The sequence below is a fragment of the Citrus sinensis genome, chromosome 5 (assembly GCF_022201045.2).
Source record: "Citrus sinensis cultivar Valencia sweet orange chromosome 5, DVS_A1.0, whole genome shotgun sequence".
NCBI classification, from domain to species: domain Eukaryota; kingdom Viridiplantae; phylum Streptophyta; class Magnoliopsida; order Sapindales; family Rutaceae; genus Citrus; species Citrus sinensis.
The window spans coordinates 26,423,693-26,436,436 of record NC_068560.1 but is presented as its reverse complement, the minus strand read 5'-3'; the positions used below and the strand labels follow the sequence as shown (position 1 = coordinate 26,436,436).

Below are 12,744 nucleotides of genomic sequence, written 5' to 3'. Positions count from 1 at the left end.
TCCCAAATTGTTGGAATTCGATGGTTAGTACATGAACATCGGCTCTGAGGGGAATGATTCCGATTGAGAATTTGTTACTGTAGCCGACAACTGCAACCCAAACTGAGTGATGCAGAAAGTTTAGGAACTACTGAACTAGTCATATCTGAAACCAGAGTGAATATTGCATATGCTTGGTATGTTGTTGTGCCGTTCGAAGCAGCTGCGGTGGTTAATTCCTAACAAAAAATGGTTAATGTTTTTGAAAGAGTATGGCGGTAGAAATTAGCTTGGGAGGTTGGTCATGTATATTTATTGGAATCAGGGAAGATGATAATGTTATCACATGGAATCATTGTTTAATTTGTTGGAAGAAGAGGTATATTGAAGTCATGTATCCTAAACTTGCACCACCACCCAACATCTTTTCCAGTTGGTTGCCAGAGTCATGTATCCGCCTTCGATTTTACCGACTGGAATTTTTGACTTTATGGGAGACACTTAAAATTGAAACTTGACGATAGTTATTTCTACGGGAAATTGATCGCAATTTCTGGGCGTTGAAAATATTTTGATGATCTAAAATTCTGGGGTGTGAAAAAATTTTCGACGACGGACTTTCAAAACAAAGTCAAAACCAGTATTATTCCTGGACCCTTGTTCAACATATTTTTGTACACTTTCTTTATTTAACAATTTTTTTTTTAATTTCTTTCAACAACCGGCCATTGACCTTTACCTACTTTCTAATTTCAACCGTTAGATTCATTTAGTTTACATCCAACAATATTTTAGAATAAAGATAAAAAGTATAGTATGTTGCAACTGTTGCAACATAGGTGAACCCTACAATCAGTAGTACTATGTTATTTTGTTTTTGAAAGTTTCAATTCCGAGCACTAATAACAACACTGGATAACTCGCGTCTTGCATGGGTGCCAGCTGCCCCATCATGTCGGATGTGAAATACAGGACGTGCTTAAAGAGGGCCCCATTGACACATTGTATTTATGGTGGATGTCTTTTCTTATTTTATCCTTCTTCTTCTTCTTTTTGATTCTATCCTTTTAATTTTGAAACGAGTATGTGTGATGTTGAAGGAACAAAACTCAGACAATATGTCGAGTGATATAGCTCGGGATTGCCTAATTCAACGAAAAGGAGAGGAATAAAACTTGTCATCTACGTTGGTAACGTGGCAAGTTTAGATTCGTGAGAATTTTGTTGCATCAGGCTGCTCCCAATAAATCTGACATGTGGATCCCATCACATTGATTGTCTTTGACTTAAGTATTCATTTTTGTAATTTTGCAGGTGGGTCATACTCATCAGTGCTGAGTTGGCATCATGGCCCATTCATCGAAAGCTCCATACATAGCTGATTTTGGTATCGTCCATTAATTTACGACAAATTAACTATGTCTATAAAATTCTTTGATGTTCAAGTAATGCATATCGAAATAAAATTAATAGATAATATATCCCACTTGTAAACATCACACAGCGAATGTTTCCATATTTTAATAAATTGACTGATTCATCATATATTATGCCTGTTTTCTCAAAACAATACAACTTTTAACGTTTGAAAAAAAAAATCCGCTCTTTGAATACGTTGCTCAATCTATCTTACACAATTGGTGGCTTGGTGCATGCCACATTATAAGCAATCGCAATAATTTTTTGGTCAATCTATGAAATAGTAGGGTCAAAATATGCAACTGGGTTATTGGGCTTCTAAACATTTTGTCCAAATCCAGCCTCTTGGGCTATTAACCAATATTTCTTACTGATATGGGAGGTGATTCCTTCAATTTCCATTGACTGTACATTTTACTAAATAGCAGCCGTAGGATCTGCTGACTTTTCTTAATTAGTGATTTTTTCCCATCAACTTGAGATGACATGCATTTCATTTTTCTTTTAAGCAAAGATTAAATCCTGTGATTGGAGATTTTCAATAACTAATCCCTTTATTGCTGAAGCAATGAATTAAGTTTGAAAAGAAAAGCAAATTAAGATTAATTCCTATGATCAGATGAGTTACGGATGTTTGTGAGAATTAAATAAATATCATTACCACAACGCCAAGAAATATTTACCGGTTTTTTGTTTCCTTAGACCTGACTTTTTTTTTTGTGATTAATAAATTCTCATGCATTATCACAAAAAGGAATAAAAACAAAGGGTGTTCAAATATATTATTATTACAGACGACTATTAATATTATATGGTTGTCTAAAGATAAGGAGCTAGCAGAGTGATCAAGCAGCAAATGGAGAGACTGTGTGCAGAAGAAGGACTACTATCAAAGCCTGAGATCAATGGTACCACCAGTGACTGCAGCGACACGGCGTCACCACCGTCGATGAGCAATTCCTACGCCAGTATTTGCATTTGTTTTCAGCACCTTAGTGGCTGTCTCCAGTGGCGGACCCAGGAAATAAATTCAGAAGGGGCTTAATATAAATTGACAAAAAAAAATTTAACAAGATAATAAAAGCCAATTGAAAAAATAATAAGTAAAATATTCAATTTTATTGACATAATCATTTTTAAAACTTCTTCAACTGTTCCGACATGTTTTCATATTTTGAAAACGTCGAATAAAATCTTCATTGTCAATACAAGCAAATACATATTTTTCTATGTATACAACTAAGTTATCATTCAGCCATTGATCACCCATCCGGTTTCGAAGTTGATTCTTCACAAAATTCATGGCTGAAAATACTCTTTCTACAGTGGCAGTAGCTATAGATAGAATTAAAGCCAATGTAACCAATTGGTAAACTAACGGGTACACCTTGTCCTTTTTAGTCTTAACCATTGTCCTTGCAAGTTCACCAATCCCTTTCAATTTTGAAAATTCTGCACTAGATCGTAAATCCGTAATGTATGCATCAAGTTGCATCTCAAGTGCTATAAGATCTATTGCAGAAAAATCTTTAGGATAAAATTCAGCAAGTTGCAGTAATTTTTCCTTGTCAAAAGCTACAAACAAATCATTTGGACATAGACAAGCCAAACAAATAAGCAACTCAGTATTTGACTCATTGAAACGATTATTTAACTCTTGAAGTTGCATGTCTAAGACAACATAAAATAACTCAACTCGATACCAATGTAAATTTGTGATCTCTCTAGCTTTACGGCGTGATCGCCCTGGAATTAAAAACAAATCATCCATATCTAAAACATCGATATCATGCTTGCTACAGAAAGTAGAAACTTGACCAAATAAAGAATCCCATCCACTATCTCTCAACTTCTTAAGGTTATGCTTATAAACTTCAACCAATTTTACAGCATTCAAAATATCTTGATCTTTCCTTTGTAGTGCTCATGACAATTCATTTGCATAGCCAAGAATATTTTTTATTAAGAATAAACAAAATACGAAATCAAATGATTGCATCAACTTCAATAGCATATTAGCTTGAAATATTTGTTCAGAATTTCCTTTAACTTAAATTATCTTAAGCACATCAACCACAGATGGAAACATAGAAATTATGCTCATTAACGTACCATAATGAATTGTCATTAGGTAAAGGCGAGCTTTCAAGTGGACAATGTTTGAATCACGAGATTACTTTAAAGCGTCCTAATGCTTTAAAGTAACTGCAAGAGCATGTTTCTCATGTAGAATGTCACGACGTTTAGCTGACACTCCAACAACATTAACTAGCATTGAAACTAAATTGAATAAAGAATTAACTTCCTCATGCTTTTTTGCCACGGAAATAAGAGCCAACTGAAGTTGATGAGCAAAACAGTGAACATAATAAGCAGATTCATTCTCTTCTAAAATGAGCGTTTTCAAACCATTAAACTCACCCTGCATATTACTTGCCCCATCATAACCTTGCCCACGTAACATTGACAAACTCAATCCAAACCTTGAAAACATATTATCAAGAGATTCTTTAAGTGAGACAGCTGTAGTGCTAGAAACATGTTCAATGCCTACAAAACGTTCAACCACATATCCATTCTTATCCACATAACGTAATACAACAGCCATTTGCTCTTTTGTAGATATATCACAAGACTCATCAATCAGAACAGAAAATAATGCACCATCCATCTCTCTAATAAGAGCATTAGTAGTTTCAGTTGCAACACAACTTACAATGTTTTTTTGGATCTTTGGAGATGTCATTTGCAGATTTAGAGGAGTATTTTTGAAAGTAACAACATTAATATCTTCATTATGATCAACAAGGAAGTGCAAAAGCTCAAGAAAATTCCCTTTGTTGCTTGAACCATCAGACTCATCATGCCCACGAAATGCTAGCCCTTGATTTAAAAGAAATCGAATACAATCAACAACAACATTCAAGCGAGTTTCATATTCAATTTGAGTTTTCTCGGGTTGTCTTTCAAAAAATGTTGCAATATGTTGTTTCTGATTCATCAACCTTTCACATTTCTGCCTAGCTCGGTTATGGGCACTATTGACACCTCCTTCATGAATCTTTAATTTTTCTTTTTTTTTTCCAATTTTTAAATCCTTTCCCAGTAAAAGTATCACTGCTTGCTTGATCACTATTATCTTCTTTGAAAAGATAACAAAAAAGACAATATACAGACTCTTCTTTTATACTATATTCCATCCAAGAACCAAATTCTTTGAACCAATCCGAAACAAATCGTCGTTGTTGATTTCCAAATTTCCCAAATTTAAAATTGTGCCCCTTAGGTTGAAAAGGACCCCTTTGTAAGTATGTTCTTCGAACTTGATCTCGAATATTACAATTATAACTATCAATACAAGGTCGTAAGCCAGGGTTAGCAGGAAAATTTTGTAAATTGACTTCATATGAACCATGACTAGTTCCCTCTAAAGGAGATGGCAGCTGTGGTTTCTTTTTAAAAAACTTTTCCATATCTGTTTCAAATCAAATAAAATTATTAATTATTAGATTAAATTTCACAATAAGGCTAAATCCTAACAAAATAACGAACAAGAATAATTAATTTAATACAAATTTGATATTATAAAAACATTATTTGACAACACACTCAATGGAGCTCACGGGAAAGATACATGATTGTAAATTTTACTTTTTCAATTGCTCAATTAGTTGCATTAACAAAGTGATTGCTTTTAAATTTTAATTATAATTTATATAATAAATTATACACCACTTTCATCATTTCACAAAGCACCCACTATCCCACCACTTTCCCTTTCAATTTTAATATTAAAGAATTGCTTACTTTTCACAAATCAACTTTTACTTTTGGAATTTTGTATATAGCTATCAGAATAAGAATTGATGAACAAAGTTAGAGAGATGCAGCACATTCATTCGGCCAGAATCATTAATCAAACTTCAAAACAACATTCGAGCATAATACCTGTTTCAATCTATGGGCTATGGTTGATCTAGCAAGGGACGAAACACAAAATCATGAAAGGCTCAGCGATCGCGGCGACAGATAACAACGAGTTGGTGGCAGACTAGCAGCAGGAATGGAAACGTTCGTCGGTGGCGGTGGCCAGTCTTTGTGATTTAGTGATTCACAGTTTCATGATTTTGGGGTTTGTTTTTTTATTCCTTTAATTTTTTTTATTATTAATATAAAACGATGATTTTTGTAAGTTAGTTTTAAATTAGAATTTGATTAAATTAAAAAGTTTTTATTATTTAAATGGGTTTAATTTAAAGCCCAAAATACTTTGTTTTTGTTGAGAAAAGTCCAAATTATTTAATATATTAGTATTGGACTTAATAATTAGAAGGGGTTTTACGGGTTAAATTTAAAAAAATTTTAAGACTCAGGGGGGCTTAAGCCCCTCCTGGGCTTTAATTGGGTCCGCCCATGGCTGTCTCCGGCTCTTTTGGCTATGGAATTGCTGTGAGTTCACAATTGTTTATGCTTAACATCAAGTTCGTCGTAGTTCTTGCACATACATACATATGTATCTATAGAGACGTACACACGCACACATAAATACAGTCATACTTATACATGCATATACATACACATACATACATACATCAGCTAGTCAGCTAGAGAGTACCGGAAAACTAGAATGCATATATGGGTGTTGTAAGAACCTTACTTAAGACTTTAATTTCTTGATAGAGGACTAAATGTACTCCAAAGAAAATGTATGAAGCTCATTATCAAATTATGTTCTATTTTGATGGCTATTTCATTTTGACAAAAAAAGCAATAGATATTTAAGAGTGGGTTTTTTTTTCATTAATTTGGACAAGACGACATACATATATTATATAAAATAAGGGATTATTGATGTTAATGACAAAAGAAAAGTGATCAATTCTGCCCCATTGGAATATTTTCATTTCCAAAAGTGGAAAGAGGCTAGCCGTAGCTGGCCCCAAAAAAAGACAACTGTCATATAATGAAGTTGCTTTCCTCCTCTGATTCATCGTGCAATACACATTTTATTCATAATACCCATACTCCTTTGACATTTAAAATAATATTTGTTCTTCAGTTAGTGAATCTACCTCACAATGTCATAACAGGAAACGGTAACAACTTTTTGTTATTAATCAAAATGACTTCCTCATTACATTTTTCAAATTGTTTAGCACATATCAAAGATAAGGCAGGCATTTATAAATTAATAAAAAAATCAAATTGTTCAAGAAATATAACGAAAAATTTAAAATATGGAATAAAGTGTAATAGATTTTAAGAAGTGATTTTTCATATGATCTATACAAAGAGTTGATCAAGTGCACATCATCACTCTCCATACCATAAACACAGTAAATTCTCAAAGAAGGAGTTGTGGATCCCACAAAACAGCTTTCTAATAGAGCGTTTGTCACATGTGTCTTAGTAGGGATGGTAAAATCCGGGTCCGGGTCCGGATTTAGTCTTTCCGATTCCGGACCCGAATGGTAATTTCTAATTTTGGATCTGGAAATAAATCCAGATATTTTTACTCTGGGTCCGGACCGGGTTCAACCAGGAAAATTTCGGATTTCCGGATTTCGGGTTTAGAACCTGGATGATTGATAAAGATATATAATTTTCTCTCTCTTTTCAGTGAATTCCTCCTTACATTTTAATCTATTGCCAACAATAATGGAAAATAATTCAAAATCAAATAACTAAAAATAAATTCAATGGTAAGAGAGTATACAAAATTTAATTTTCAAACATAATGATGACAAATTTGGTGATGATGATGACAAATTGTGCTTTGTGGGGTTAAGTCAAGAAAAGGGGAGAAATGAGTTTTTGTTGAAATGATCTCAAACTCGTCAGAACAACATGTCGGTTTTAAGTTGTGAAGATGAGTGACATGTCGTTTCATTTGAGCAAGATACCAGAGTTGACAAATTGCCAATGTCGGTCAAGACCTTTAAATCTCACGTGTCTAATGCATGCCTGGTTTAAGCTTAAACGACAGTGCTGGCAGTCGTTTAAGGAAGGCTTTATAATAGCGCGTGAGAAGCTCGTGATAGGTTGGTTAAAAGGCTGTTAGATTTGGAGGGAAAATCTAGATCTGTTACGCCTGCATTCCTGGTATATAAACGAGCTGGTTCCGGTGCCATCTTGCGTGATCAAGGAAAGAGTGATAAAGCAGCCATAGTGAGAGTTCAGTTTTGTGAGTAATCTTTGTATTGTGTATCATCTCTGTAACCTTGAAACTTAATAAAGTTGCTCCTTGTGTTGTTTTCTCCAGTGGATGTAGGCAACCTCAAAGGTGCTGAACCACTTAACTTCTGTGTGTTCTTGGTTCTTTGGGCTGTGTTCTTTGATCTGATCTTTGTTCTTTGTTAGCTTAAGTTTGATTCTTGAGTCTTTAAGTTTGAGTTAGGTCTTGGGGTGTGATTAATCTAGCAATCATAAAGGGTTAATTTCACAATAATTTTGGTCTTCAAAATCATTTACATTGTTCATTCTCGTCTCCACTCTTGCTCTTTTCTTCCTTTGCTGCAGCCGCCACTTCTAATCTCCTTTTCTTATTCCTTTTTTTGGTTTTTTATTTTTCTATTCTTTTATTGATTTTTTATTCTTTCTTCATCGATCTTCTTCACCTTTAATGAATGAACATGAACACAACAAAGGTGGCGAAGCAATGGCGAGTGGCGACAATGATTTGATGAAAAGAAAGGCTGAGCAGAGAGGAAATGGTTTGGCTTGATGATGAGTTGATGAATTGATGAAGAGAAGGGAGAGAGTGGAAATGTTCGGCGGCTGTGAATTAGGGTAGGGCTGATTGTTTTTTGATTTTTCAATTTATAGTAAAATAAAGATATTCGGGTCCGGGTTCCAAATTTACAAGTTCACCCAAACCCGGAACTGGACCCGGATACATCCGAGTTGATAAAATTGAATCTGGATTCCAGATTTAATTTGTTGCGGTACGGGTTAAACCCGGACCGGATTTTCCGGGTTCGTTCGGGTCCAATCCGGGTCCGGGTTAAATTGTCATCTCTACGCCTTAGAGAGCTACTCGGTGCACCTGATCAAATCTCAATCTATGCAAAACAATGAAATCTAATTTGGGCTGAAATGGGCAATTGGGTCATTGGGCTTATAAAAAATAAGGGTGGAAAAATGAATAAAGAAATCGAATCGTAAATGAATTGGGTAAAAAATCTGTTGATTTGAATTTGATTTGATTATTGCATGAATTGAAATTTCAAGATTCGGATTTGGTTCGTTTATTAAACGAATATTCGGTTTGATTCGTTTAATTTGTTTAGTAGAATCGAATCGAATCAAATCTGGATTTGTTTACTATTCATTTGTTCTATAACAAATCTATAAAGAATCAGATTGAATATGAATTCATTTACAAAAATATAATTAATGAACAAAAATTAAGGAAAATAAAATATTAAAGACCATAAATTTAACATCCTATAAAATACAAACTTACATAATTTATAATTAGCATATTAGCCCTCAAATTTCAAAATTTTTTCACACATATTTAAGGATAAATAAGTAATTTTATTAAACTAATAATAAATGAATTTGAAACGTATGGATCGTATTCAATTCGTTTATTACATATTTATTAAACAAATCCTAAATCAATAAAAAAATCAATGTCCTCTAACGTAGATTCCATTCATTTAATTAGCAAATCGATTTAAATTCACCCATTTATTAAACAAATTAATTTTTTCAAATCCAACCCATTTAGTTCACATTAAATCAAATCGAATAAATAAATCCTAACCGAGATTGCCACCCTTACTAAAAACCAAATGTAGGATAAGATGACTTTTACCTAATTAGTGACTCTTTGTAATTGTGCAGGTGGAAGACTCGTCACCTGCAAAGTTTGGCATCATGGAAGAGTCGGGTCTCTCTATAGTAGCTGTTAGTATCGACTGTTACTTTACAACAAATTAATCCTGCTTATAAAATTATCTAACGATCATCAAGGAATGCATAGCAAAATGACATTAATGGATAATCTTACTCACAAACTCACATGTCTTTATGTATTAAATATCTCATGCGTGAACATTTATACTTTTTGAAATATAAATTTAAGAGCAACTCAAATTATTATACTGCTCTAATTATTATTACTATGTTGTGGCTAGATCAAAATCCATATTTACTCATTTATGTATGAGAAAATTTAATACTTTCCACCTCTAATTTAATATTCTGGATGTAGTACTCAATTTTTGGTTCAATAATGACAATTGAAGAATGCTAGGTGCAATGGTAAGTTGAATAGTAGACATCCTTTGTAGGAAAAAGGTGATTTGCTCTTAACCCTAGTCCAAAATTTCAAGTCATTTTACTCTATTAACTTGTAAAATCCCGGAGCAAGCAATGTGGCTTTCTGAAATAGTTTGCAACCTGGTGTCACGGGATGAGTATAATGCACAGCAACCCATGCAGTACTTAGACAACTTCTACCACAAAAGTTACTAAATAAGCCTATTGAACTTTTCAAGCTAGCCAAGCAAGGATGCTTGCATGAAAGCTTGAGAGAAAATAGCAATATGATCAAGGCAAATTTTATTACTCACAAAAGAAAATACAAAAAAGCTTCACAAGGATGTTTGATTTACTTGGTATGAGGTGTATTTTGTGTGGTTTGATGTTGAGTAAAATAGTAGGTGTCATGCCTTATTTATAGAGTGACTTTCCTTGATTTACAAAGTTCCACGCAAGTTACCTAAATATCCACTAGGTTCTCGAATACATAAGTGTAGAATTGTCTAGATATTTACAAGTTGTAGAAAGTTGTTGAGATTTCTAGAATCAGGCTGGGCTTGCTTACTTTATCTTGTGAACTTGGGTTGTCCGCTTACTAAGCGTACCACCGGTCACTAAAGTATGAGGTGGCCCACAACTGAGCGCACCCTGCTGTTGACGGCATCCTGCTTTGTGGACTTTTATTAAGCGCACCTAGGCACGCCATTTAACCTCCTTTTGTGGCGAATTTGAGTGGCCCGTGATATTACGTTGGCTTACTATAGCATTTGCCAAGATTCCTTCTCTTCTTTTTCTTTCTTTCCTCACAATTACTGTTTATTACAAATCATTTACAAATTAATAAAAAAATAATGATCATGAGCCTGGTATTTAATTCTTGTTATAAGGATGCTTTGTGGCTGGATTCGAGAAGATTATTTATAGGATTTGGAATTGGGATTATTACTTATGTCATAAGATCAGAAATGTTAACATTTCACATATAATTGATGATTTAATTAAATCTATCACATAACTTGATGATAATTTTTCAAAACAGATACTTGTATATGTAGCAGAAATAACTGCAAAAGATTTTCATGGAGTTTTTAAAGCATTCCATCAAGTAACTTGGTATCATAATCTATGAATTCGACAAGCTTGTTATTCATTCATTAGTTATTTTTTTTTTAAATTTGCCATGTGTGCAATTGATAAATATATTCGGCTTTGGACTGATATTTATCGTTGGAAATGTCATTCCCGGGCGTATCTTGGCTCTAATCGGTAATTTCTTTACAGCATGTATTATGTTATGTTGGATTGTGTTTCAAAGTTTCTAGGTATTAAGGGTGTAAATGTCTAATCACAGACTCTTACGGGTTGGGGCTTGTTTGCAAGGTTTACAGACTTTACCATTAGCGGGAAAAGTCGTGACAAAAGAAGCTGCCATGGCCAACAAACTTTGTTAGCCACATTTGACTTCATTGACCCTTTCTGGGTTTACAAGTTGGTCATTAGGCAGATTTTGTAAGCTGGCATCTCGCTATCTAGAGAGAGTTAAGGACTGAGTAATAGCTCTTCTTGAAACTTGTAAATTTCTATTTCAATTTGGGTTCTGTATAATCAACGATATGAAAAAGAAGTTCATTATGCTCTTTGAAATTAAGATCCTTGTTCTATGTTTGTGTGTTGTGTGTTGTTTTGGTTCTTGGACTAATATTTGTTTGTTTTTTATTTAATTCTTGTTTGTTTTGTTATCACCTGTCAAGAGCAAATCATCAATGTTAGATCTTGGGGTTCAATTGCTTTGTTATCACCTATTAAGTTCAACTGGTCACAACATGTTAATTTGATCAAAACATAACTTATTATTTCAAGTCATATTCCATGTCTATTGCAATTCATAGGTTTATTTTTCATTCAAGAGTCTCCCAAATGGCTGGCGAGCTCAATTTAGGACATTGTTTGATATGCAATTAAATTTTTTGTGATAAAACATACTAGGTAGAAAACTTTTTAGAAGTAACAAGAATAAAATTTGTGCTGTAGTTAAAAGATTGGTAAAGAAAAGGGGTTTCAAATTGCTATGCAGAATCTTAGGGGAAAGAATGCTGATTTTTCGCAAGAAGCAACTGAAATTGGAGTATATATAATCTTGTTAGCCTATATGGCTATAGATATTGATTTTGATGATAACAAACCACATGTGTTGATTAAACAAAGATTTATGAATTGTGTTTTTATAATAAGAAAATGATGTTATGGAATTAAAGTGTTTTGGACTAAAATGAAAGTATTTTAAAACCTTTGATATTGTTTTAAAATTTCATATTTGGACCTATTTGAAACTATTTGAAACTATTTAAATATTTTGGGTCATTTTATAATTTCACATAGTTTGGGTGCAATCATAATTTCAGAAAGTTTTGGGATTAACAAAGCATTATTTAGAAATTCTAAAATTGGACCTATTTGAAAGCTTTCATAATATTTTGGGCCATAATACAGTTTTATAAAGTTTTGAGGTCAAACTATAATTTTAAAAACTATTTCACTGTAGCAGTTACTGTAGCAAGCGGCGTACCAGATATGGTAAGCGGCAATCCAAATTTTGGACAGTAAGCTTCTAGAGCATAAACGGCTATCCAGATATCGTAAGCGGCATACCGGATGTTCAGAAATTCAAATTTTGGCTGTAACGGTAACATACAAGTGGCTAACCGAATTCTATAAACGGCAAGCCGATTATCATCAGAAAACACGTAATGGCTAGTTTTTGGGCTCAAACTATATAAACTCTAATCCAATTCATTTTCAAGCTCTCTAGCAAGCATAAACAAAAAGTACACGAGATATCTTGAGCTCTCTTGTTTTTCATTTTGAATATCAACTCTTTGAGTGAGTTTTGTTGTAACTTTCACTTTTTTCATCTTAATTGTAAGTGTTTGAGTGTGTGAGACACTTGAGTAAAGAGATTGGGAGATAATCTCTTTGTTGTAAAGGTTCATTGACACCTTGAAGTCAATTGTAAATGTTTGAAGCCTTGGAAAGGCTCGGATAGTGAAATCCTCAAGCTTGGATCGCTTGGAGGCA

At 33.5% G+C, this 12,744-nt stretch overlaps 2 protein-coding genes across 2 annotated transcripts in view; both read right to left on the bottom strand.

Annotated features, from left to right (window-relative positions):
- Positions 1-2,545: 2,545 nt before the first annotated feature.
- LOC127902380 (uncharacterized) lies at positions 2,546-3,169 on the bottom strand. The gene has a single exon (XM_052441287.1). The coding sequence runs from the start codon at positions 3,167-3,169 to the stop codon at positions 2,546-2,548; it is 624 nt and encodes a 207-aa protein (XP_052297247.1).
- A 417-nt stretch (positions 3,170-3,586) lies between these two features.
- The window catches only part of LOC127902379 (uncharacterized), a 29,616-nt gene continuing 20,458 nt past the window's right edge, over positions 3,587-12,744 (bottom strand). Inside the window, exon 2 of the mRNA XM_052441286.1 lies at positions 3,587-4,281. Within this exon, the coding sequence (XP_052297246.1) occupies positions 3,587-4,281 (695 nt within the window). The remainder of the gene's footprint in view (positions 4,282-12,744) is intronic.